The sequence below is a fragment of the Cheilinus undulatus genome, linkage group 23 (genome assembly GCF_018320785.1).
Source record: "Cheilinus undulatus linkage group 23, ASM1832078v1, whole genome shotgun sequence".
Taxonomy (NCBI): domain Eukaryota; kingdom Metazoa; phylum Chordata; class Actinopteri; order Labriformes; family Labridae; genus Cheilinus; species Cheilinus undulatus.
This window is the reverse complement of record NC_054887.1, coordinates 16,251,562-16,279,540: the sequence shown is the minus strand read 5'-3', so window position 1 is coordinate 16,279,540 and position 27,979 is coordinate 16,251,562. Positions and strand designations below refer to the sequence as shown.

At 38.8% G+C, this 27,979-nt stretch overlaps 1 protein-coding gene across 2 annotated transcripts; it reads right to left on the bottom strand.

The window, feature by feature from the left end:
• Nucleotides 1-786: 786 nt before the first annotated feature.
• On the bottom strand, nt 787-27,765 carry LOC121505318 (sodium- and chloride-dependent betaine transporter-like). 2 transcript variants are annotated; one of them, XM_041780507.1, is made up of 16 exons: nt 27,707-27,765; nt 27,199-27,402; nt 25,081-25,215; nt 23,078-23,218; nt 22,792-22,912; nt 20,234-20,287; nt 19,436-19,565; nt 17,760-17,894; nt 13,385-13,488; nt 13,158-13,282; nt 10,551-10,663; nt 10,331-10,468; nt 8,364-8,466; nt 2,056-2,156; nt 1,434-1,580; nt 787-1,307 (listed from the first exon to the last, which is right to left on the bottom strand). In XM_041780507.1, the coding sequence occupies exons 2-16, from the start codon at nt 27,386-27,388 to the stop codon at nt 1,140-1,142; spliced, it is 1,905 nt and encodes a 634-aa protein (XP_041636441.1). In that variant the 5' UTR covers nt 27,389-27,402; nt 27,707-27,765; the 3' UTR covers nt 787-1,139. The 2 variants fall into 2 exon arrangements, with proteins under 2 accessions (XP_041636441.1, XP_041636440.1); XM_041780506.1 differs by having other exon boundaries at nt 27,594-27,715.
• Between the last annotated feature and the right edge of the window lie 214 nt (nt 27,766-27,979).

Sequence of the window (27,979 nt, the reverse complement as noted above, 5' to 3'; positions counted from 1 at the left end):
AGTACAATAATATTTTTAAAGAGATTTTATGACTTTAAACAAAAAATAAACATTTTTTTTTTACTTATTAAGGGCCAGAGGGATCCCTGGTTCGGCCAGAACCCACTGCTGTTTCTTTTATTCCTGTTTGATTTTGGCATCTTAAGGCCATATTAGATGCTACAAGCAGCTAATTCCCAACAGAGCTGGTTTAAGTTAAACTGTGGAAAATACATGAACACTGCTTTTGTTAGGAAAAACAAGCTGAATAAAAAAGAATCAACTGGCTCCTGAGTTAAACAATAATATAAGTGTTAAGTTGTTAAGAAGCCTATAGCTTTTATACATACAGTACTGTGCAGAACCTTTAGGCATGTTCGGGTAAAACATTGAGGCTGAAGTAAGATGTAGATATGGCAAGTAGACCACCAGATGGCACTTTGGGCAGGAAGGAGGATTGACACAACCCCATTAGTGCTCTGGATGTCCTTGTATATTATGGTACATCTGGGTTGGTAGTAGGGTTACCACCTTGCTGTCCTGTGGAAGTCCCAAGAAAAAGGCCCAGACAAAAGAGATAAAAAGTAAGAAAAAAGTCTACATGCAAATCCAAACCTAGGTGGGCAGGTGCTGAGCCAAAAAAGAGACAAAGAAAAGAAAGATGTCTCGCACACTGCAGGGCTCCAAAAATACAATTATTTATTGCACCAACGTGACGTTTTGAGCAGAGCTGCTCTGCATCAGACAGAGAGCAACTGTGCTCGAAACGTCACATTGGTGCAATAAATATTGTATTTTTGGAGCCCTGCAGTGTGCGAGATGTCTTTCTTTTCTTTGCCAGACAAAGAGATGCCATCGAGCTGTCACGTGTCAAGCTTGTCTCTGCCCTCACGTCCAGCCCTGGGTTGTGGCACAAAAAGCCCTGTGATGTCTTCTTCCTGCCCTACATGCCTATAAATTATGTACATGGCTGTATATTTATTTGAAAGTGTTAATTTATATGACATTTATGATGTTATGAAACATAAAAAGTAACTTGCAGTCAAAAAGTAAGGCATTATAGCACATCCCTGAATGAAAGTAAAAATGTGTGATTATGTCCCATATTTCAGTTTATCAAGACAATTAATGTGTTGAAGTTGCTTTGTTTTCTTTGATCATCAAACCCTGCTGGGCTCCCCCATCATCATCTTCTCACTCCCTTCATCTGCGCTTCTGTTCGGCTTCCATTGTGCCCTGAAAATGACTTTGCCACACAAAGTGAGGATCGGCTTGTTCGGTCGAGCCTGGCGCAGATCTTTGGATGGTGTCGTCATGTTGTTTGGGTCCTGAATAGATGGAGGAATTTAAGAAAAAGGAAATAAACATAATACAGTGCAATGCAACATGTGCAGAGAAGAAATGTCTGACTTTAAGTCTGCTGATAATCAAATACAAATTTTAAAGTCACTCACTCTGCACAGTGCAACAAAAATGAAGACTGGGATGCACATCAGAGGAATAAGGAGGAGAAAACCTCCTAGTAAGATTCCCACAGCACCAATCTGGTATCCATAGACCCAAAAGGGAAGCGGATTTGCCGCCTCATATATCAAGGTGATCTAGGGAGGAGAAATAAGGTAAAGTTAGAGGGCTTATAGCAGTACATATGCAATTAATATTGTCCAATTCAAAGTTACAACGTTACAATGTCATTTAGCAGACGCTTTTCTCCAAAGCGATGTACATTCGAGAGCAAGAACAACACAAGCAACGATCTAGACAAGAAGAAACAACATCAGTAAGTGCCATCAAGTGCTTCAGGTCCAACTGGACGCAAGTGCTGCCATGTAGAGTTTAAGGCAGAGCACCTAAAATAAAAGTTGTTGTTTTTGTGGGTTTTTTTTTTTTTTTTTTTGTTATTAGACAGCAACAATGAATCAAGCAAAATGTGGGATTATAAATAATCCAGCAGCCTATGTATATATTAGTGTTGGGTCATATTGATTTAGTCAAATAAAGAGGGAAACACAGAGTTTAGTAAAGGAAAAAGGAGAGAAGTATGAAGCAGATGTATAACAGGTACAAATTTCGTACTCCACAAATGACCGGTGTGATGAACAGCCAGCAGTACTTGATCAGACGTAGTGGAGGATACCCAATCATGTCCTCGATGTTGTCATAGAAACGGTCAGCTCCTAAAAGTCATGGACAAGATGAGTTTGTCAGTCAAAGTACAAAGAATACTGACTATGTCACTAACTCAAGGATCCCTTAAATGAACAAACAGATGTCAAATCCTGAGCTCAGAGAAATACGGAACTCTGGAGCCTCAATTATACTTCTGTGTTGAATCTAGAAACGAGCATACACTAGTGGTTCCTGTAATTCTGAACCCTATGCAGAAGCCTTTACACAAGAACATCCTCCAAAAGTGTAAGTATGTGACAAAACAGCTATTACAAATCCTGTCACTGGTCCACAGGGCAGCAAACCAGGTTTTATGCGTCATCAGGGTCTTTTATACCACAACTAATCATATAACAGCAAATTTAAGCTGCAAGTCTTGATAAGAATAATTTATTATGAAACAGTGCTGTGAAAAAGTTCATTATGCACAGTTGCAGCAGCCAACCACGTATTTTTACGTAGTGCAATCCAACTCAAAACTCAACCACCTGTGGGCAGTGCATGGGCTGGCACCAGGCCAGCACAGAGAAAATGAGGAAGAGGAGGGTGTAGTCTAGTGTTGTGTTTACATCAGACACAAGGAAAATCATGTGTGTGAGTTAATTAAATGTAAAGTTGATGTAGCCCGAACACCACAAATGTGCACTGCAAGTCTTGTGAATTGAGCGAGTAATTTTTCACCACATTCAACACACTGTTCTCTTCATTCACTTATTTGCGAGAGTTTAGTTATTCACGTTTGTGAAATACGTCACTGGAGGATCTCCGAAAGGACCAGCCTGGAGGGGAGGAGGTTCCCTCAACCAGAAAATGGAGGAGAAACTTGTGGTGTCTGTCTGTGGCTACCGTGAATTATATCACAAAACATGCCTGTCCTACCAGCACAGGAATAAAAAGGAGCTTGCTTGGAGGTAGTATTGCTTGGTAAGTTGTGAAAACATTTGTCACTTGATTTCAGCCATCTATTACCAAGTCAGCACCGTAGTTAGCACTGCCCGAGTTAGCTCAACCCGTCACACAAGCTAATTTTTCCTTCACTACTTGGCATGAATGTAAGTTTATTGACATGTTTGTTAACAGTACTGGATGTGGAAGACAGAAGCCCCTCCCCTTTCGCATCTTTTGTGCACTTGCGAACATGCAACTTGACGACTAGTGGAGTGAGTTATTCGTGCAAATTTTAAAATATTACGTGAGTAAAACCCCTATAATCATGTATTCAGATACGTACAAATAAGCGATCTGATGTGAACGCAACATGTGTTCTGCCAAGTGGAGTTTCTGGGGGTACATGTGAGGGGAGTTCTCCTTACAGTTAAAAGTAAGAATGTCTGGTTGTAGACTGTACATCTCTGAAGGCTACTGACCGTTCATTTGAGATGCCATCTCTGTCAGAATGGATGGCATCACTAAAGATGGTTTGAGAGTTACATATCAATCCAATCTAGAAATAGTAACAAGAATGGTGGCTTGCTTCAACTTCGTTAGCTTTAGCTAAAGCTAACATAGCTATGCTAGCTGTGTAATAAATGTTACTACATGGGCCAATGTAGTTGCGTTAATGAGCTTTAGCGAATGAGCTCCTATGTAGATAAAGCTACATAGCTTGCATAATTGCTTTGTGAGCTTAGCTAAAGTAGCTCGTTATCTATGTAGCTTACACGGCTAACGGAGCAATATAAATTACATTTGCTGTGTCAGAGTGTTTTTATGATCAGAGTCCTCAGTTCAAAACAGGAAAAAAAACTAGCATTGTTGGTTGAGCTGAGCCGTTGTCCATTTTTGTTTTTTTTGATTGAGAGCCCCCTGATGGCACAATCAATTTAAATCAATAATTTTTTCATATTTCCCTCAGCTTAAATGTCTAAAGAAAACTCCTCTCCTTGTAGGATACAATAAGCTTCCATTTGCACAGCCTCGGCCCTCCTTCCATCATTTTTAATAAATCTTTTTGGCTCAAAAAACTCCATCTTAGGCAAAACTACTATCCGAATTATGATATACAGTTCTGAAAAAACTGTAACGCTTTTTTACTGCATTTTAAGCGTAAATTTGCCATTTTTTCATGAAACTGAATTTATCAATCCCTGAAGCATATACCCTCCACAAACATCTTCTGTATGCTTATTTATGCTAACACTTTAAATTGAGTTTTGGAGTTATTGTTAGATTTGCTGACACAGATTAAGATATTGATTTGCCTCTGCAGCTGCTTCATCTCCTGAGTTTAAGTTATAAAGCCATTTTTTGGCCTGTCCTTAAAGTGAGTGTGTTATTTATACAGAAACGCCCTTGCCCAGACTTGATATTAAACTGCCCACTCTGCTCCTCTATAATTAGATTAATTAGACTCTGTGGATGTTGTTCCATTAGCCAGGTCATGTACTTGACCAAACTTATATTTATATCCTCCTGTTCCTTTTTATATATCGCCTTTTTCTTTAATTATTAGCTTCTCAACTTTTCTGCCTCATTCAACACTCCTTCTCACCTCACAGGTGTGTGAACCTTCCCAGGAGTGGCCAGCCTACCAAAATAATTCCAAGAGCACATCGACGACTCATCCAGGAGGTCACATAAGAACCCAGAACACCTAAAGACCTGCAGACCTCACCTGACTCAGTTAAGGTCAGTAGTTATGATTCAACAATAAGAAAGAGACTGGCAAAACTGGCATCCATTTGAGCGCTCCAAGGCTAAAAACAAGGCTCGTCTCACATTTGCCAAAAACATCTTGATGATCCCAAAGACTTTAAAGAAATTATTCTGCAGTCTGCAGAAAACGTTGGATTGCTCCCTCCAGGTGGCCAGAGTGAAGGAGTTCAAATATTTTGGGGTCTTGTTTACGACTGAGGGTAAACTGGACCATGAGATCCACAGGCTGATTGATAGAGCACCTGCAGCATTGCAAACATTATACCATACCGTCAAGGTGAAGAGGGAGTTGAGCCAGAAAGCAAAATTTACCTTTCGATCATTCTTCCAGCCCTCACCCGTGGTCATGAGCTTTGGGTTATGATCGAAAAGATAAGATCGTGGGTTTAAGTGAAATGAAAGTTGGTAGGAGGGTAGCTGGGCTCAGCTTTTGAGACAGGTTGAGGGTCTTGGACATCTGGAGGGAACTCTGAAGTAGATCCGCTACTCCGTCGCCACGAAAGGAGCAAGTTAAGGTGGTTCGGGCATCTGATCGGGATACCTCCTGGTCGCCTCCCTGTGGAGGTCTTCCGGGCTCATCCAACTGGAAGAAGACCCCGGGGTAGACTCAGGACTCACTGGAAGGATTACATCTGGCCTGGGAACACCTCGGAATCCCCCAGGGAAGAGCCAGAAAATGTTGCTGGAGAGGAGGTTGTCTGCTAGGCACCATGCTTGGCAGGAACCATGACTTTTGCTCTCTACTAGAAAAGCCTGAAGGAGAATGTGGGGCCATCAGTTTGTGGCCTCAAGGTCAAGTGCATGTGGGTTATGCACCAGGACAATGATCTGAAACACATGAAAGTCTACCTCTGAATGGCTTAAAAGACAAATAAAGGAAGGCTTTGGAGTTGCGGAGTCAAAGTCTGGTCTCAGATTCATTGGAGATGCTGTGGTCGACCTTAAACAGGCTGTTCATGCTTGAAAACCTGCTAATGTGGCTGAATTAAAACAATTCTGCAAAGAAGATTAGGCCAAAATTACAGAGCAGAGAAGAAGAAAATCTAGGTAAGCTTAATGGCCAGTAGATGGAGCACTTAGTCTTCCTCAGCTGTTGAAAGAGCTTTTTAGCCTTATTGTACAGGGCTTTAAGTGGAGCATGTGACTCACAAATCGACCCCACCAGCCTAACACTGTCTGTTTTGCATTTTCTGCATTCCCACAGAATAGATAAAGTCTTTATTTTACTCAAATTAGCAGATGTTTACCCAAAACATGAAGATAAGGCTCCAAGAACTATGGAGCCTCTTCTTAGACGGACAAGCCTTCCCATCTCTTCTGTAAACAGAACTGTTGATTTATGAGAAAACAAGGTCTCGTGTTTGTACGGCTCTTTCTCAGATTTGTTGGCGTAGTTTAGTGTGAAAAGACAAACACACATTCTTGAAAGTAATAGCTGATGTGTTGCTGCCAATAGCAACAATTTAAGTCATGGTTTCCTCTTGGATAAGTCATGAAATAACCCTGAATCCTTCAAGATGTTTCATGAGGTTTGATCTAATTACTTAAAATGATATCAACAAACATACTGGATAACAGTTTGAACCACTGTAGTAAGTTTATTGAATTAAATACAGCCTTTTGGAGTCACAATTACTTCTCTCATTGAATGAAGCTCCTCTTGTCATGACTGGGGATTCAAAGCACAGTGCTTGCATTTATCCGATAACAGAATAATCTGGTAATGATCTTATCTGATGTATTTACGTGCACTTGAGGAATGCATTATTGGAAAAACTTTGCTTATGTGTTTCCATCAATTGCTGGGTTTCTTTACAAAAGATTGTGACATAAGCACCTACAACCCCGTTCCAAAAAAGTTGGGAAGATGTGTAAAATGTAAATCAATACAGAATGCAATGATTTTTGAATCTCATAAACCCATATTTTATTCGCAATAGAACATAAACAACATATCAGATGTTGAAACTGAGACATTTTACCATTTTATGAAAAAAAGCAGGGACAGAGCCATGTTTACCATTGTGTAGCATCCCCTCTTCTTGTAACAACAGCCTGTAAATGTTTAGGAAGTGAAGAGACCAGTTTTAGGGGTGTTTGGAGAGGAATGTTGTCCCATTCTTGTCTGATATAGGATTCTAGCTGCTCAATAGTCCTGTTTTGACTTTGCCAGATTTTTTGTTTTTTTTTTTGGTGCGCCAAATGTTTCCTGTCTAAACCAGTAGTCCACAACTAGTCTAGCCATGGGACCCACCGCCACCTCCTTAGCGAAGTCACGACCCATATTTCCCAAAAAGATCAGACACTACAATTTAATTAATAAAAACTGTTACAGTTTGGACCATTGATAGAGCAAAACATATCACTGAACAAATATATTGTGCAAAATTTTGGGAGGATATGCGTGCGAACATCTCATTTCACTCTGTTTTTTCAGCATAATTTAAAAATTAGTTGCTTTTTAAGATACTGAGAAATAAGGACATTATCATAGAAAAAACAGCTTTTTTGAAAATTTTTCTATCCAAGATATCAGGATAGATAAGTCAAAATCTCAAGAAAACACCTGTAATTTAATCCTTGTCAGGCACAACAGAGTAGAATAAAATAAAATGAAACATGAATGCATAGATCTTTTGTATATTCTAGATACTTTGGCACAATTTTTTCCAGGCACCAGTTTGTGAACCACTGAAAGCAGCTCTGTGACCCACTTTTGGGTCCCATCCCACCAGTTGGGAACCACTGGTCTAAAGTATAGGCAGGCCAGATCAAGCCTTGCTGTTGTGATAAATGCAGTATGTGGTTTACTATTGTTTTGTTGAAATAGTCAAGGCCTTCCCTGAAAGAGACGTTGTCGGGATGGGAGCATATGTTGCTCTGAAACATCTATAAACTTTTCAGCTTTTCCAGATGTGTAAGCTATCCGTGTCATAGGTACCAATTCCACCCCATACCATCAAAGATGCAGGCCTTTGAACTGTACTCTGATAACAAACTGGATGGTCCCACTTCTCTTTAGTCTGCAGGACCAGTGTTCGTAATGTCCAAAAAGAATTTCAAGTTTTGGGTCATATGACCACAGGAAAGTTTTCCATTTTGCTTCAGTCCATTTTAAATGATCTTTGGCGCGGAGAAGACAGCAGTGATTCTAGATCCTGTTCACATATGGCGTCTTCTTTACATGATACCGCTTTGAATTGCATTTGTGGAAGACAGACAATGATTGAGTCCATGCAGTGATTTCCAGTATAGAATCTTGCCTCCTCCTCATTTTATACAGCATCCTAACTTCTTTGGAATTGGGGATGCATTTCTTCTGCTTTCCACTTTGGCATTTCGTAACAGAATTAATGAAACTTGATTAAATGGTCTATGAGCACCAAATAAAACAGATTATCTGACTAAAGCTCAGTGTGTTTATTAGTCACCTGCAGCCTTTATCTGGCAAAGCAACTACTTGAGTAATCGGGTAATTCCAGGAGTCAGATAATGATTGGTCTAAAGGTTTGCATGGATATTTAAAAGAAACACATGAAAGATCCAAAAGCATGACTAACCGTAGATCCAGGCGATGACAATCGTCTCCAAAAGGACAATCAAGAGGAGAGTGATTGTGCTGGGACCATAGCTGTCAATCAGGTGAAAGGCAATTGTCCCTCCCTGTAACATGAGCAGAAATAAAGATTGTTATAAAAATAATGGCTGGCAGAAAACAAGCATTTCTCAGGAGGACAACCTGGGTTTGACTGTGATTTTCTATGCCCCCACAGCAAAACATGACATTTCGGATTTGACATGTACAATAAATAAAACCTTGATTTATTGTATAGATGAAGCTAGAAAACATTAAACTGACAGATTGATTTATGGATCTACTAAATACCCGTTCAGTGAAGCTTTAAGTTAGCATCAAGCAGCTGCTGCCTTGCTGACTACTACAATGCTAAGAGTGAACAGGAAACCATTTCAATGCTAGACTGCCAAAAAAAGACACCAAACACAATCAGTTGACCTGCTAAATATTTACTTATACAAGTACAAAATCCAGAGATAGACAATGAGGCACTGATGGACTCAGAGGAGAGGTGGGGGTGCCCTCTATGGTGTCTTTCCAATGGACCTGATGTAATAAATTGCCTCCTGAGAGGATGAAATTTGACAAAGTGTCCTCCAGGTTCCCCTTTAAGAAGACAAAAATGATTAAGTCCCCTTTAAGGTGCATTTTCAATGAACATACTTTGATAAAATGTCCCCTGGGAGGACACAATGTGATACAGTGCCATCTAGGGTGTCTATACAATGGACATTATATGCTAAGTGCCTCTATGGTGCCGTTCAAATGGATGTAATGTGGTAAAGTGCCTTCTAGGGTGCCTTTTTCAATGGACAGGATGTGATAAGTGCTCTCTTTGGTGCTTTTTTAAATGGATGTAATATATTCGAGAGCCCTTTGGGGTGTTTGTCAAAATGAAACTATTATGACAACATTTCTCTAAAGTGTCTTTCCAATGGAAATGATGTGATAATGTTCCTCCTGAGAGGGTACAATTTGATAAAGTGCCCACAGGGAAAAATATGTAAAAGTATCATCTAGGGTGCATTTCCTGGGGACATACTGTAATGAATTGCTTTCTGAAAGGACAAAATGTGACAAGGTGCCGTCAAGGATGCACTCTACTCAGACATAATGTGATAAAGTGCCCTCTGAGAGGACAAAAGGCCACTAAGCACCCTCTAGGGTTCTCCCACTAGAAATAATGTGGTAAACCCAATGGTGTCCTTTCAGTCAATGGTATCTGATCAAGTGCCACCTTAAGAGCACTTGTCCAATAGTGGAGATCAACAATAAAGTGTCAGAAACCCCTTGGTACTGAGATTACTGTCACTGACTTATTCCTGTATCTTGATAAATTAAGCGTATGAATTGTTAAGTATTGCTTGTCTGTTAAATTGCACAGGTGCAGTGGGCATAATCATATAAAAGAAATGATTTAATCTTAACCAAGAGTTTATAGCTGTAGAGAGAATGTTAGCCCACTTTAGCACACAAAACTGTTAAAAATGGCCATAATGCCTGCTACATGCCAGCAGCAGGTTGATGCTAACCATGCTTTAAACCTTAGTTTTTCCATGTCTGTGACAGCTCCCTATTACTAAAAAAAAAAAGCTGATAGTTTTGAGTTTTGAGTTTACTGTGACTAAGGTAGCCTAACTAGCCAAATCTAAAAGTTAGCAATTCTTTGTTGCTGTGCTTAGTCGTTGCGCTAAAAGCATGTTAGCATGCTAATGCTTATGCTTATTATGTTTAATTTCTCATTTTAAAGTTAAGCATGTTAATGTTTATTTCTGGCCTAGCTTAGCTGCTAATGTAGGGTATTTGGTCATCACTGCAAAGGGCAAAACAAGTAAATAAATGACTTACTTATGCTAAAAATTCAGTAGCTCAGGATTAAAGTTACAAACCAGAGTTATAATGGCTCAAACACCTTTATTTAAATGGAGTAATTTTCCCCCTACTGCCTACCTCTGTGACAAACATCAGCCCGAGTAGAAAGCAGACCACAGCGATGACCAGGACAAGAATTTCTCTCCCTCCATGTCTCCTCAGGTAACGAGGGAACATATCTGTGATGGCAGTGGCGAGGCTCTCCACACACACAAACTACAAGGACAGAAGTCAAAGCTTGTCTTATAATAACTCAACACGAAGCACAATATATACAATTTTATGTAGAGTACAACACCTGAGTGTCCAGGCCGAGGAAGAAGACCATGACGAAGAAGAGAACAGCCCAGAAGGATGGGACAGGCAGCATTGACAGCACCCTTGGAAAGGCTATAAAGGCCAGACCAGGACCTGTAGAAGACAAACTCAAAGCTGAAGATATCACGGCCTTTAACACAAATATTAATTTTGTAAACAGTATCATATGATCCATTCTTGTGACTCTGATGGGTGCCGCTCTTCTGGCTGGGAGCCAGTGTTTTAAACGAATAAAGTTAGTTCAATAACTCTGATGCTTTCTCATACAGATTTATTCTGTAGTGATTTAAATTTGAGTTTCAAAGAAATAAAAGTGAAAGAAGCAGGCTACAACAAAAGGAGAAACACAACATTATCATTTGATAGTATTAAAACTACAAACTACCAATCACACAGTGAAGCACAGAGGAACAAGTGGCTTAATTGGGCTTAACCTGCCCTCTAGTGGATGTAGGTGGTTATTGTTGATACTGGCAGTCAAGCCGATCCCCATCTCATTAATTGTTACATATTTAATGAAACCAACACTAACTTGAAAAAATCTGTTTTCACATTGACATTAAAGAGGGTTTATTGCCAAACGAAAGCCAAATTATTTTGACCATGATTGATTTATAAAATCCATAAAAGGGTAAAACATTGAAGGAGAGAATGCTTTTTACAGGCACTGTAAGGAGGGTCCTTTAGTTTTTGTCTTTAACCGTGTTCTAATAATTGTGTTTGTTGTGTGACTGTATCATAGATTCATATTTTTGATGTTATTTCAGAATTCCAAATTTTCCATCTTGAAGAGGAGGGCCACATGAATCATGGATTTCAGTGTAAACACATTTTAAAAGAGGGACTTATTTGTGAAACAGAGATTTTCAGATGTGTTAAGCCTGTTCTGAAAAAGTCAGCAGAGAGCCACGTTAGCTGTTTTGAGCTCAGCTGCTTGTACTTCAAAGTATGATACACTATAAGCCACCAGCTAACAGCATGGCAAACAACAGTCATGTAAACCTAGGTGTGGTGATGTTAAATGTTACAGCTCTGAATGGGCTCAATGTTTGCTTTAAACTATATAAGGTAGTGTCCAGCCTCAAGAGGAGTCTGGCTGAAGTCTACAGATCTTAGCTCCATAATGCAGACCACTACTGTAAGACACCGCCTCTGTCAGAACAGAAAAGATGTCATTTGCTGGTGCGATGTATTTCCAGTTTTAGAAGTTTTAAACCACATTTCAAAAATTACAGACTAAGCCATTAGCCCTATCTCCCAATAGTAAAGAATCCTTTAAAAAATTCTTGGATCCAGACGGTGATCCAGATCACTCCCAAAATCTAATCAGTTCTTCCTATGCCATTTCTGACATTTCCTGAGAATTTCATCAAAATCCTTTCATAACTTTTTGAGTTATGTTGCTAACAAACTAACAAACACACTAACAAACTAACTAACAAACACTGCCAATCACATAACCTCCTTGGTGGAGGTAATAAAAGTAAAAAAAAGATCAGAGGTCTCAGAGGATTGAATCGTTTGGATCAGCTCTAGCGGTAGTTACTATTTTAGCTAGTAATTGATGTTACTGCATTGGCAAGTGTTAGCTTTAGCTTAAGCAGTGTAAGCGTTAGCAAATGTAGCTAAAGACAACATGGCTAAGTGAGCTTTAGATTTAGCTACCAGAGCTATAGCTTACTTAGCTAACATAGCTTTGTCATCTTTAAACTTGGCTATGTTAGCTACATAACTTACTTAGCTAGAATAGCTTCCTTATCTTTCAATTTAGCTATGTTATCAATGTAGCTTACTTAGCTAACATAGCTTTGTCATCTTTAAACTAAGCTATGTTAGCTATGTAGCTTACTTGCTAACATAGGTTTATTGTCTTTAGATTTAGCTACCTAAGCTATAGCTATGTTATCTAAGTAGCTTACTTAGCCAACATATTTCTGAGATTTTTAGATTTAGCTTTGTTTTCTATATTGCTTACTTAGCTAACATAGGTTTGTTATCTTTCGATTTAGCTACTTTAGCCATGGCTATGTTATCTAAATAGCTTACTTAGCTAAAATAGCTTTGTTATCTTGTGACTTACTTAGCTACCAGAGCGCTGTTATTTTTATTATTTAACTGCATTACCTATTATCTACAGTTATAGCTAATGTAGATTGGCTTTGGCTTTATTACCATGGCTGCATCACAGTGTTGTCATGGAGGATAGTAAGCAGACCATTTATGTAGCTTTATTTAACATTTTGTAAATAGGTTGTGTAACTTTTGGTATCCTAACCCTTACCCTCACCCTAACCGGAAGTTTAATCCAAATTTAATTTAAAAGTTTTCTGATACCAAGTAAAGAAAAAAATTTCCCTCATATGCTTGCATACATTATCTGAGGCAATTTATCTCTATTGTCCTCCCATCCCTTGATAGTGTAGGATAGAAGAATAATCCCATTATCCTGTTTTAGGTATAACAGATTAATTCAAAACATTTTAATCTCTGAATCTCTCTGATAATCAGGATTAGAAGCTCGTTACAATGGAAATGCCAGTTACTAGCATCAGAAGTCACACTTAAAGTAGTTGAGGCTTGAACTCACCAGAAGCGGCAACATCATGGATTGATACATTCATTTCAAAGGCCAAGAACCCCAGCACTGAGAACACGACAAAACCAGCAAAGATACTGGTGGCAGTGTTGACACAACACAGTACCAAGCAGTCCCTGCAGCACCAAGAAGGCAAAAAAGAAAAGTAACCACACTGTTAAAGAGCAAACATGGCATGTGATACCAAGCGAGACATTGTTGTGTTTAAAGACGCTGACCTGTAGCAGTTGTTGTTGTACTTGTTGTAACTTCCCAGAGCGGTGAGAACCCCCAAACTCAAGACGTGAGAGTAGACCACCTGAACCACTGCATCACGCCAAATCTAGAGCAAGTCAGAGATTTTTAAAAATTTTAAAAACATATGTATTTAATCAAAACATTTTCTATTTGTACAGAGAAAGGTATGACACAACTGAGTCATGTGACCATGCAGAGGGCAATAGAGTGGTTACTGATGGTGCTGAATGGCAGAAAATCAACACTTTTGTCAGTGTGATATTTCAGTGTTTTTCCTTTTTTAATAAAATTTCTTAAACTCTGTTTTCACTTTGCCATGTTGGGGTACTGAGTGTAGATTAGTAAGAGAAAAAATAATTGAAATGATTGCAGCATCAGGCTGCAACATTACAAAATTGAAAAACATTTTAAAGGGGATATGCATATATGCAATTTGCAACCAGTGATGTCTTTTTACAGTCACTCTGGAGCCATTTCTGCACCGTCATAGCAATCATGAAATGGCTCTTATCCAAACAGATTTCTGTTGCATAAGACAAAATAAACCATTTTGCTTTCTGTCTGTGTCAGAATGATTCAGCTTCTTTTACTGTATTAACATGTGTTATAAAACTTGCATCTTTCTCATTTTTGTTTTCTTTGTGAATGAGTTTGCACCATATGTGGACCGGCATGCCTTCACGTTTGTGGGAGTTAACGGTTTTGTTTACAGGAATGTCTGTCTGTGGGCCATTTTTCTGACTCCATCTGGTTAACATTAGAGGCACTACGGCACACACAGTCCCGCCTGCGAAAAGAAAGAGTTGGCACAGCTCCAAAGCAATGCACAGGACCCTTCTTTGGCCCCATGGCGGGCCTGGCTTATTCCCAGCTCATTCAGGTCTGAAAAACAGGCTTCAGTCTGTTGCAGAGGGATCTTTACATCCGCCACCAGACACAGAGCACACTGTGGTACCCTTAGAAGCATGTCCTCTTGGCTACACTGCATTCACATTCAGGCATGTACACTGACACATGAACAAAAGGAGACACGATCACACATAAAACACACCACAGATGAAGACAAGACCTCAATTACGATGTCCTCTGGCGGTTTAAACAAAAACAGACACTTGCATGTTAAGAAAGGCTTGTTAGAGCAGATCTGTTTTCAAAAGCATCTGGAACTGTGTAACACAGCTCCCACCTGTTTTTAACATAACTCCCAAGAATTTCTCACACATTTCCTTTTGCGTCTTACCAAATTTACCATTCCCACAGTGATGGAAAGGAGATTTTTTTAATTTTAACTCAGATGAGACGCAGCTTTTTTTTGTAAATGTAGTGGGAAATATGAGATGATGAAGAAACAAACAAAAAGTGCATTAAGTTCATAATTAAGCCACAGGGAATCTGGCTTTGGACAGTGAAAATGCACACATGGTATTCGAGTTTTGGGTTTTAGTTATCTTTTTATAAAATCTTAGATAAAGAACAGAACTTTTGCAAACCAGAGCTAAAAAACAGCTGTTTTTGTTGTGCAGACCATGACTGTGGGAATGGCATCAATAGTCAGTTTTGATAGCTTTTATCAATTGGACCCTCGTGAACAGGGCTTAAAAAGTTTAAACAGCAGTCATCTGATCATGCTTATGACCGGTTCACACATTTATTCTCACAATCAAAGCTCAAGTTAAACACCTAATAAAAATCAAGAATCAGAAAGAATGCCAGAAACATGGTCAAATAGTATTTGTATTACATGTTTTTCAGGTTCAACATTGTAACTTTTTATGCAGAGGATTCATAGCTAGAAAGCTTTTTTGCATCAAGGGATCCATTCTGAACCTGAATGCATTTACATAAATAAAATAAACATATGCATAAAACTTTCAAAACAAAATCAGATTAAACTTTTGAGTAGTTCAGAGTAAGGGTTATGCTCAGGGTTAGGACACCAAAGTTAAAACATAACCTGCAAAACCTAATTACAAAACATTTAATCAAGCTGCATTAATGACCTGCTTACAGGAGAAACTCCTTTCCTTCATGAAAACACTGTGACGCAGCCATGTTGATAAAGCTCAAGCCAATCTACATAAGCTATGTAGATAATTAAGATAGGTAATGTAGCTAAATCTAAAGATAACAAAGCTCTGTTGGCTGAGTATGCTACATAGCAAATGTTACTAAGTCTCAAGATAACCAAAGAATATTAGCTAAGTTAGCTACTTAGATAACATAGCTATAAAGCTAGGGTAGCTAAATCTAAAGATAACAAAGCTATGCAAGCTAAGTAAGCTACACAGCTATATAGTCAGCTATATAGAACATATAGTTAAATCTAAAAATAACAAAACTAGCTAAGCTAAGTAAGCTTCATAGCTAGCGTAGCCAAGTCTAAAGATAACAAAGCTATGTTAGCTAAGTAAGCTATATTGAAAACATGACGAAATCTAAAAATAAAAAAAACTACGTCACCTAAGGAAGCTATGTAGATAACATAGCTAAGTCTAAAGATAACAAAGCTATGTCAGCTAAGTGAGCTACTTAGCTTAGGCACCTAGAGTTAGGCAACTTAAAGTAATGTCAAAAACCTGACCAGCAAATGTGCATATGTAGCTAATGTAACCAAAGCTCACAAAGCTCATGGATATATATTGAAGATACAAAGCTATCATTAGCTTCTTAAATTGCATAGCTTTCTTAACTATGTAGCTTTTGCTGCTATGTTAGCTTTAGCTATGTTTGCTAAGCTCATCTTGCTAAAGTTAACTTAGCTACATACTACATAGCTAGTGTAGCTATGTTATCTTTAGCTAAAGCTAACAAAGTTAAAGCGAGCCACCGCTCGCGCATTTACCTCTAAAACTGGTCTAACCATAATTTACCCCCAATTTAGACCTTTAACCTTTTCCTGTTTTTCTTTTTAAATGTTGCTTAGTTTGTCATGTTTGCAGTGTGTTTTTTCATGAATGTAGCTGCCAGACTTTGTTGATGTATTAAGTTAGACTGCGCCTTATATTTACCCTTTATAGGGCAAGGAACCATTTTTGATCCATATATGGCCTCCCCCCAACTTTGTAATACAGCAGAACCAAAATGATTTTTCTCAGCCAATCAGTGGAGATCAGTCAATGACCAATGCACAGTGTCTCAGAGCATCTCAAACTTCCTGTTTCCTCAGGAACTTTTGGTCCCAAACAAACGGCCTGAAAGCCATAACTTAACCATAATAAGTTGATGAAACTGACATTTTACAGTTGCATTGTAGTGCTAAATGTCATGATAGGTTTTTCTGCATAGGATTTCTAGTGATTACTCAAATTTAACATGAAAAATGAAGTGACCATATTTGATAATATGCCTGTGTGTATTAAGCCAATTCATCGAACAACCATACTAAATATTAAATTAGCTGGAATTATAAGGAAAAATAAATGGTACAAAGAGTGGAATATATGTGATTTTAGTCAGTTTCACAACAGTATAACAGTTTTATTATACTTAATTGGTATAAATCAGTTTTTCTATTGTGCGCCTCATCACTTACACATCTTGCCTCCAAAAGGAGACAGAATCTAAAGACAACCTCACCAATTCTGATGTCCCTGACCTGTCAGGAAACGTTGCAGCCATCTCAACGCCCCTGTGCAGAGGAGGAAGAAAAGGAAGTGACCCCCTGCCACATGGAAAAGTACTGCGGCTAAACCCTCCAGTGATTACATTTGAACACTGAAGCCGAGAGAGACGGTGTAAGAGGGATGGGAGACGGTCTAGAAGGCAGACACAGATGCTGTCGTTGTGCAAAAGCATGCCACATGATCCAAACAGTAGCCTCTGTTTGTAGGATTCCTTATTGAGTTTAAAGATGACATCACTGAAGAAGGATGGATGGACACAACATAATATCCTGTTTTTGTGTTTTTTTTTTTCAATAATTTCCTACTCAGCTTACAATAAAACTTGATGGTGTAAATACTCTTAAAATGTAATATTTTCATATGGTAGTAATACTCTCCTCTATGGAGATTTTTCCGCCAACCCAAGGTCTCAAGGGAAATGCTTTCTTTAATGAACCTCTCACTGCAAGAGGATCTTGGTTTGTTTTACTTGTTAAGACTCCAGAAGTCAAGAAAAAAACAGAAAGGGGGTGGGAATGGGAGAAAAACAGGACACTATGCTCTTCCTGTTAGAGGAGAGAGAATTTAACAGAGGACTATTGGAGTACTGAGGAGAGGAAAATTAGATAACGCCCTGGTTGGTCCTGCATGTGCTTACTTTGGAGTAGATAACAGAATCTCAAACAGCTCCAAATAACTCTTCTCTGAATATTGTGTATGAAAACACAAGTTCACAATGACTATGAGTTCTTACATCTGGATGAGCGAGCCTGCTGAAGTCAGGGCTAAGGTAATATGCCAGTCCATCTCCAGCTCCTGGTAGAGTCACTCCACGGAAGAAGAGAATGAGTAGCAACAGGTAGGGGAATGTAGCAGTAAAGTACACAACCTATGAGGAAAAATTACAGACAAACAGGAGGAATAGCAGTCAGTTTTTAGACACAAAAGCTAACTCTTTTCACAACACTGATGTACAATTATGCAATAAAACTGACAAGGCTAGTGCATTTACTAACAGTTGCCTTTACAGTTGCCAAGCAGACACAGTGCAATGTTAGCTTTTGTTTTGAAGCCCTCTCCATGAAGTCCCTTTAACTTTTTGTGTTGTTGCTGAATCACTGGGCCATTTGTTTTCCTTTTATTACTATCTGAAATATCCTGCTGCAGCTAAATGCTTTGAAAGTTAGCCATCTATTTGCTAACTTTACCTTTTGTCTTTTTGCTGAGTCAGTGTGCTGCGTACTCTCCTCTTTTCAGTTTTGGGTTTCAGCCTCTAACTGCAGCGGCCTCTTGTTGCTGCTTGCTTACGTCATGACTCCGTGACGAAAGAACTGCCCCTGTCACTTTCTAACCGGGCCCAAAAGATTCAGACGGGAGCTTTGCAAAATGGATTCGCCAGTGAGAAACAAGGAAACAAGCATATCCTTCTGCTTTTCAAGGTTACATTTTTGCTACTTACAACCCATTTTTGTCCATTCTAAACCCTTTCTACCACTTAGTTCTGCCTGTTTTTGCCACTTTTAAACCAGTTCTTACCACTTTCTGCCTTTTTTGCCTCTGTTGACCCATCATTGCCACTATTAACCACTTTTTACCACTTTTACACCAATTGCCCATTTTAACCCTTCACTGATAAATGCCCATTTTTGCCAGTTTAACCAATTTCTGCCTATTTTTCTGCCTCAGTTAACCCTATTTGCCAATTTAAATACATTTTTTATCCAATTTCACAAAATAACTACCAGTTTTTGCCACTTTAAGGCCATTTCAGCCACTTTTTAATCCCCTTTTACCACTATTTAGGCCGCTGTTTTGACACTTTAACCCATTTTTGCCTTTTTTGCCACTTTTATCTAATTTCCACTTCTAACCCATTTTTGCTACTTTTAAAATCCAATTTCACCACCTTTTCTGCTATTTTTTGCCATTATTAACCAATGTCAGCCATTTTTAACCCATTTTAATTTTGTTAACAAAAGGGATTTGCTTTTATTTACTACACCCATGAATAAAAATGATATTTGTTTCTGTGATAAGTGTGGTTATTATTCAGGTTAAATATAAAATATGGATACCACAGCTTAACTTTACAATGGACCATGAGTTTGCTGACCTCCATGGGCTTCCAGCTTGACTGGGCCCCAGATAGCTCTCTAATGTCCCCCCGTATGGGTGTCCATATGAAGACAGAAAAGACTTTAACTTTCTGTCCTATGCCGAGCCACTGCCTCATATATTCTCTCTTCCTTTTACTGCTTTGGGTTTCAGTTCCAAGTAGTTCCATACTGAAAGGGGGTCTTATTTTTAATAAGTATTCTAAATATTAAGGCCAAAAGTTATGCATGATCAGGGATGACTTGGCTGACAGGTGCCATTAGCCAGGAGGCCAAAGACCAGCTTGTATCAGAAGTATCATAAAGACAAACTAACCTTTCCTGTGGATTTGATTCCCTTAAAGACGCAGAAGTAACACAAAACCCAGGCAATCAGGAGGCAAACAGCCAAGTCCCAGTGTATTATACCCAAGGATCCATCAGCTGACATTCTTAGCACACGCGACCTGCAGAACAACACACAAATGCATCATCTGCATACAACACTATAGAGTTACAGAGAGGCTATCTAAAAGAACAACTTTTGTGTCTTCTCTCCAAATGCCTGAATAAACAATGCCTTCAACACATATGGTTACAAGCACTGAAAGCCATATTTCCTTGAAGCGTGAATACAGATGTTTAAATCTGCCTTGTTTATTTCTGAGCAGCTGTAGTTTGTGTTACATAAGCTTCCCAGAGAAGAGAACATATTGTTCCCATCATGTCTGAATGTTTGAGTGGAGCTGACTAGACTCCTAGTATCAGTTCTTGAAACCAATCAGGAGGTCATCACGTGAAAAGCAGGCGTCTGGTTGTAAAGCATGAGGAAGGAAGAAAAAAGGAGATGGCACTTTTAACTGCATAACTGGTTTCCTTTTAGATGACTTCAAATTCATTCTCATGTAAAGCCATGTGTTGAAGTCTGTATCTGCCCTCTATCTCAGGCTTTGGAGAGATATTCAACCAATTTAATATCAAAATCTAATCTGCACTGGCTCTATGTGATTGTTTTCACATGAAATCATACTAGAATTGGAGTTGTGCAACCAGTGTTCTCTTGAGACTGTGATATATCACTCTTAAAGCTTTACAAAAACATGAGAGTCTGTGCTTGTGTGCATGTGTTTCTCACCTCCAGAATTCCTCTTGGGGGGTAACTCCACTGTCAGCAGGCTCAGTAAAATTCCTGAGATGAAATGATTAAAAAAAAAACATTTAAAGAACAAAAATGAAAATTGTATGAAAAAAAAAATTCAAATGATATTTTTGCAGATAATCAGGTTACACACCAAGTGGCTTTAACACCCATTTTAAAATGTTAAAATTAATAGCAGAAAAAAAAACCTTCCACCAATAAAGTTTATGCATTTTCTTCTACATTCTGTACAGGGTTGATTTTTTTTTTTTTTTTTTTTGACAAATCTTTTTTTGATTAAATTAAGGCTCAAGGTTATAAAAAATTAAGACCAGCTGTCAGATTGCCAATTTGAGATGGTATTTTTAAAGGGATACTTCAACATTTTTGCCATAATCCTTGTAGTCTTAGTAATAGGTTCGTTACCTTTAGTTGTTGGTGCAAGCTGTTTTTAGATTGGTGGGGCTGAGATGCAAGCTGCTCAGCTAATGCTACGGAGACATATGGTATTTCCAGCTTTCCCTCATCAAACTCATCAAATACACAATCCAACAACTCCAAAATGCTCTTGTGGACAAGTTGTAACCTGCACATTCACCACGCTATGAAATAATAACGTATAATTATGTGACATTATGACAAATGAAGCAAATACTCAGAACTACTTTCGCCATGATCAGACTTCGGCTTCTGCTCAAGTTTTGTTGATGGAAGTACATGCACTAAACGTGCACTTTGGAAATCACTCCGTCCAGCAGCCATGTCTGGGGTGTAGTTCCAGCTTTGCATTTGCCTCTTGAACAACTCTGTCTTGTAATGTTTCATGATTATTTCATAGCGTGGTGAATGTGCAGGTCACAACTTGTCCACGAGAGCGTTTTGGAGTTGTTGGACTGTGTATTTGATGAGGTTGATGAGGGAAAGCTGGAAATACCATATGTCTCTGTAGCATTAGCTGAGCAGCTTGCATCTCAGCCCCACCAATCTAAAAACAGCTTGCACTGACAACTAAAGGTAGCGAACCTACTCCTAAGACTAGAGGCATTATGGCAATGGGTGAATTTGCCAAAATGTTGAAGTATCCCTTTAAGCCCATGGAGGTCAGCAGAATCATCGTCCAATGCAAAGTTGAGTTTTTTTTACTTGATAATACTATTATCAAAGCAACAATGTTAACCCTGTTTGGGCAGTGAAAAAGCAGTGAAAAGAGGTTTAAAGTGGCAAAAGTTGGTTTTAAGTTGCAAAGAACTCTGAAATGGGTCAAAAGAGGCAAAAATCAGTTAACAGAGCCAAAAAAGCAGAAAGTTGCAAAGAATAGGTTTAAAGTGGCAAAAACAAGCAGATAAAGTAGTGAAGGGAGGTTTCATGCGTTACAAATAGTTTTTAATGGTAAATATGGGCAAACAAAACAGTGAATACGTTTAAAAACTGGCAAAAATGGGCATTATTAGTTTAAGAGGGAGTGAATAGTGGCAAAAGCAGGATAAAAGAGGCAACAATAGGTAGTTTGAGACAAAAACGGGCAGACAAAGTGGTGAAATATGATAAAACAGTGAGGAAAATTGCACAAAAGAAGCAAAAGTGGGTAATGGTAAAATAAAGGATTACAAAGAGGCAGACAGGAAGAAGGAACAGAAAGAAGTAAAATGCAGTTACGATGGGCAGAAAAAGTGGTGAAAGGGGATAGTGGCAAAACTGTATAAACAGAGGCATCAATGGATGTATAGTGTCAAAAAGTGGTTGAAAGTGGCAAAAATGGGCAGAAAAGGTGGTGAAATATTAGAAAGTAGCAAAAATTGGTCAAAAGAAGCAAAAAATGGACAGTAAGCAAAAAGGGTCCAAAAGCGGCAGACACTGTGCAATACGTATGAAAGTGGCACTAAGACTTGCATCAACGCTACTAATCCATCACACATACATTGATACTATCAGAAAACGACAAATGTAGAGGGCCCTTTCCCTGGGTTTGTTGGGGCCAGCAAACTCTGTGGGAACGCCTGCTCATCAAGAATCATTGCTAAGGACAATGTAAAAATCAGGCTGTTTAAGAAGCTAGACACACATTATCTGACATGTTATATAGGCTATATAAGCACATCAGCATTGATTTAAGTCTGATTCATAACCACTTAAAAACACCTCCAATAGCAGCTTTCCAGTCTGTTTCCAGTCTTAATGCTATGCTAGGCTAACTAGCTGCTTGCTGCAGCATAATGTTGTCTTTATGACAATAGCATCAATACTCAGTAGGAAAGCAAAGAAGCATTCTTCTCAAAGCATTCATCTTGTAGTTGATAACCCCCTAATTTATCAGACCTCTATTAAAACAAAGCCTGATGATGATTCAGATTTATTGGCTGCACTTCTCACCCTTTAAAAGGTCCCACAAGGGCAATTCGTAATGCTGCTTTTTATTACTGCAACATGTAAAAACGTCCTTTGAACACAGTGAGCATGGGTGTAGCCATGACTGCTGCCATATTTCTTTGCTTCCATATTTTGTTGTCTATTACACCAGAATGAGGAAGTCCTGCCAGCATGTTTCACAGACTTACACATAAGCAGAGATGTTTTCAAGGTAGTCTGGCGAGCTGATGTTGTTAAGGAACGACCAGCTGGAGTCGTGCTCAAACAAATGAGGGTTGGCGAAGATGCTGTAGTGCGGGTGACATGCAGCTGAAGTGGCAGAGAATGAGAAATAAAATTGAGTGGAATGTTTTGTACTTCAAAATGTGGTTAAAATATTTTCCACTGGAGTCTGAATAAAAGCATCAAGCACTCATTAAATCAAATACTGATGTTGGTTAAAAAAACAAGCATGGGGTTTGCCATAAAGCTCACCAGTGTTCCAATAGTTCTCACATGTGGACCAGGGCAACGGGGATATGAAGGAGTTATACAAGTAGAAGATAGTCCAGGCCAACAGCACGATGAAGTAGATGTTCATATACAACACAACCACTTGTGCTGCGATCCCCACCCCTATAAGACACAGGAAGTTTTACACAATTAGGGAGGTTTCTGGCTGCTGTCTTGATCTGCTTTACGCAACAGTGACAGCTCCTTGACAAAGGTTTGGTTCCCACGCTCCAGTCCTGATGTGCACATAGCTTCCAAATATCTGCTGTTAAACATCCAAAGCGTGGGATATTAAAAGCCTGTGGAAGCTTAATTTTTGCATACATCCATACATTTAATAGCTCTGTGTCTTCCCATGACAGCAAGTTCATTTAAGTAGTTTTTGCAAGATCTCAACCTACTCATCTCTTTATCTTGAGATAGCGACGCTGGTTATCCTGTGATAACAAGTCCATTTCCTGAGATATGGATAAGAAACTTATGGTGGTTACACAATAGGAACCCAAGCCCAGATCTAAATCCATTCCCCCCTAGCCTGGTTCCACTCAGTTTGAGTGCAAGTAACGACAAGAGAAGTCTAACGTCACTTCCTGTTCCCTGGAGTTACCATGGCACCATTTGGGTGAAAATTCCCCCAGAGAATGAATGGCAGTAGATCAGAAAACAGTACTTGCAATGCAATTAAATACTATTCAGTTGTGTTTTGCCCTTCTATTGATCAAAAACCCAAACATTAGTGTATTTTTACATCCACAAAGGACAAAAAGAGTGTTAGAAAGAGCTCTACAGCTTAGGACTGAAACTAGAGAGGAGTAAAGTGTTAAAATAAGGGCCAGTGTTCCTACTGACTTTAAGCCAGAGATCGCTCTGTGACAGCAGGAGCTGAAATAAACCTCTAAAAAAAACAAATTCTTCATACATATACTAACATATTCACAATGTTTTAAAGGTTAAACTCTATACACATGGTTGAAATACACACAAGCAATCTGACGTCAGTTTAGGACTGAGGTAGTTGGGTTGTCAAGCCAGTTTAAGGGATAGCGGGAATAGACACTCATAAAAATTACAATTTTTATGTGTTACTCCCTGGCAACTGGATTTGGGCTCCTAATAATCTTTGAATTATACATATTTTGTATTTTAAGCTTTTAAATTGCCAAAAAAACCTCAATCCATCAATCTTCTTCCATTGATCTGGGCCAGGCTGTGGTAGCAGCAGGCTCAGCAAGTCAGCCAAGGTATCCCTTTCCAGAGCGACGTTTTCCAGCCCTTCCTGGGGCATTCCGAGGCATTCCCAGGCAAGGTGAAATGTATTATATTCCTTCCAGAAAGTCTTTGGTCTACCCTGGGGTCTCCTCCCAGTTGACACGCCTGGAAGACCTCCACAGGGAAGCATTTATGAGGCATCCAAACAGATGCCCCAACCATCTCAACTGACTCTTTTCAAGATGAAGGAGCAGTGGCTCTACCGAGCTCCTCACCCAGTCTTCAAGGCTGAGCCCTGCCACCCTCCTGGTGAGTCTTTTTTGACCACTTGAACCTCATTCTTTCAGTCAGAGCTCATGACCAAAGCTCAGGGCTGGAAAGAAGGTCGACCGGTAAATTGGAAGCTTTGCCTTCCTAAAAATGCTGCCTCTAGTTTGTATTTCACTGTTTTCTGTCCTCATTTTAAACTAGCTTTGCACATCAACATAACACGGAAAACAAACCTGACAGCACATGCGTATGGTAGCTACTGATAAGAAGCTCTTTAAAACATACTACAAAAATGCATTAAAATGCAAACAAGCATGTAAAAGCTCCTAATAAAATATTCTACAAGGCAAGAGAATATTAAAACTGGGACCTTTTTTTCTGGGGGTCTAGATGCTATGTTTCTTTCTTAAACAACATAGAAAACGGAGTGGAAAACATCTCCAAAATAAGGCATCTGTCTTTCTTTTGTAACTGTAAAAACTCAATAAGTATCGTCTTTATTATACCCTCAAACATGGGGCATATCTTCCTCCAGGCAGTCACCCCGCCTTCACTGGTGTACTGTCCCACTGCCGTCTCCAGGAAGAAGACAGGGATGCCACAGAAGAAGAGGACCAGAAAGTAAGGGATGAAGAAGACAGCTGCAAAAGAAAAAAAAGTCACATTTGCTTAAATGTTGTATCATGTTGCATATGAGAGAAAAAGAAAGACACAAGTCACACAAAAATAGACAAAAAGTAAAAGTACACAAAAAGCTACTCAATTACAGTTATCTCTGTAAATGTAATTTGTTACTGTCCAACCCTAACTTTAAGACAGTTCAAAAATCCACAATGAAACAAAACCGTTTTAAATATTAACTAGTAAAATTTCAAAAGATTTTTAATTTGACAGCCTTACTTTTTTCAACTCAAGGCTGCCTTTGTTCCATTTTCTTTAGATCTCTCGCTTTTAAAATTAATCAGGGTACAGTAAGGGCTGTGACTCCCTCTGCTCCTCACTTAAATTAGAGTGAGAACTCTTTTGTGGGGGGGGCAGACCGCTGGTCAAATTAAAAGCAACACTGCATTAGAGGTGTATACTGAATGTACTATTGAACCAAAGTACAAAAACGATTTTGGTACTTCATTTTGGTTTGGCACACAGAGAGTCAAAGATGCTGAACTCTCCTTAAATTCTCTACTCAGTGAAATGTCCAGTATTGAGAGGGGTCTGGCTGCAGACTGCAGATCTAAGATGCCCCCTTGTGCGGACTACTACTTTGAGACGCCACCTCTGTCAGTATGAAAATGACGTAATTTGCCGGTACAACATTTAAGAGGCGTTTTATTGTGTTCCCCTAAATTTGAACTTTATTCTTTAACACAGTCCAAGAGTTACATTCATTAAATAATCACATTGCAAACATAGCAGACTAAAAAAGAAATCATAAATAAGACAGAAAAATTAGGTCAGATGTCTAACCCGGAATTTAATTAAGAATAGACAAGTTTTAGAAGTAGTAATGCAGTAGCTTGCTTTAGCTTTGCTAGCTTTAGCTTAAGTACATTGCTACGATAGCTACGTAGTTAACATTACTGCATGAGCCAATATAGCTATGTGAGCTTCAGCAATGTGAACTTTAGCAAATAAAGCAAGCTGCATTAGCTACATTAGCTTCATAGCTTATGTAGCTGTGTAGCTACATATCAACATAGCATAAGATAACTTAGCTAATATAGTTAGCTTTAGCTGGGTAAGCTACATAGCTTCATTACTTATGTAGCTTACTTAGCTGATGCAACTTTGTTTGCTTCATTAGCTTTAGCTACATTAGAGCTAATGTAGCTACACATCTTATGTAGCTACATAGTGAATGTAGCATAAGATGACCGTGCATAAGCTAGCATAGCTTACATAGCGTCTTTGGGTTTGGTTGGGTTAGATACATATCATCCTTACCTACATAGCTTATGTTGCTAATGAGGCTTTGTTAGCTTTATTCTTAACTACGTTAGCTGTATCAGAGTGTTTTCATGGAGGATAACCTTTTATCCTCTAAGCAGACAGTTAACTTAGCTTTATTGAATGTTTTGTTATTAGTTTTCGCAGTTCAAGGTTTTAACTTTTAACTTTTAGCTAATTCTTGCCCTAGTCCAAACTGTAATTAAAACCTATTTTATTTTGAAAGTTTTAGCATGGATTTCTTTTTCCAGGATATATGGCATCTCACTGTATTGGTCTGCAAAGGGGTTGTCTGAGATCTACAGTCTGCAGCCAGACTGTCTTGGGGTATGGTCTGATTGTGGTGAACAGCTGTATAATGATATAGTTTAATAGTGTTTGCATTTACTTTAAGAGTTGATATATTCCTCAATTTGAAGTTAAATGATGACTTTGAAATGAAAAAAGTTTTTTTTCTTAAAAGTATTGATTTAGTCTCCAAAAGTCTCAATTTAGCACTGGTACAATCCTACGTTATGTGGCTCGTTATCATGTAATCAAGAATATCTTATCTTCATAACTGTGGAAAGTTAAAATCGGCTTAACATTTACACAAAAAAATAGCATATCGGCAATGCTAAATCTTGAGATGTGATTTTATCTGTGTTACAGTCAGCATAAACCAGTCAAATATCACTTACCGCCTCCATTTCTGTAACACAAATAGGGGAAACGCCAAAAACTCCCGAGGCCAATGATCTCACCAGTCACGGCCAGCAGGAACTCCTTGTTGCTAGCCCATTTGCCCCTTGGATTGACCCCCTCCTCTGGAATCTCTTTATCTGTACTGGGGTGTCTAGCGGGAGCCCCTCCGGCTGTTTCTTCAGCCATGGTAATTCACTCTGCTGTATGCACACAAAATAAACGCAGTGATAGTATTATTTAACTCAATCTATCCTCAATGCATTCTGGATGTGAGGAAGCCTTTACAGTTCAATAAAGTTCCCAGACCAATGCAAAATGAAAGAGGTTCAGTCAAAACAATCAAAAACTCTTAATACCATTAAGCAGAAATCAATTAAAATACATTACTAACTTCTGTTGTGGGATGCAACTAGTGCCCGAGAAAATAAGTTCAAAATATAAAGGCAATCGAATTTCTCCAGCTTCATAAAAGTTTTTAAAACGCATGCATAAAAGGATTTTTACCCGTGATCTTGCAGTGTGCGCTGGCAATCAAAAATCCTCACTGTCCGAGTGAGGTTTTCAGAACAACCCTATTCTAAAGTGGGGTGTGTCCTGGGAGACCACATGTACACACTGTTCGCCATGAATTAAGGGCTGTCCATGTGGATCTACAACCACACAATGCAAATATCCATGCATCAACACGAAAATAATTCAACTGAAATAATACGATTAAAGGCATGTCTTTTGCGGACATGTTGTCAAGCATAATAATATTGTGCAAGATTTTGCATC

Excerpts from the sequence above, each read along its gene's own strand:
- LOC121505318 (XM_041780507.1), bottom strand. The coding sequence starts at position 27,388 with ATGGCTGAAGAAACAGCCGGAGGGGCTCCCGCTAGACACCCCAGTACA. Across the intron at positions 19,566-20,233 it reads CCCCAAGAGGAATTCTGGAG|GTCGCGTGTGCTAAGAATGT; the intron begins GTGAGAAACACA and ends GTTGTTCTGCAG. Across the intron at positions 17,895-19,435 it reads GAATCAAATCCACAGGAAAG|GTTGTGTACTTTACTGCTAC; the intron begins GTTAGTTTGTCT and ends TTTTCCTCATAG.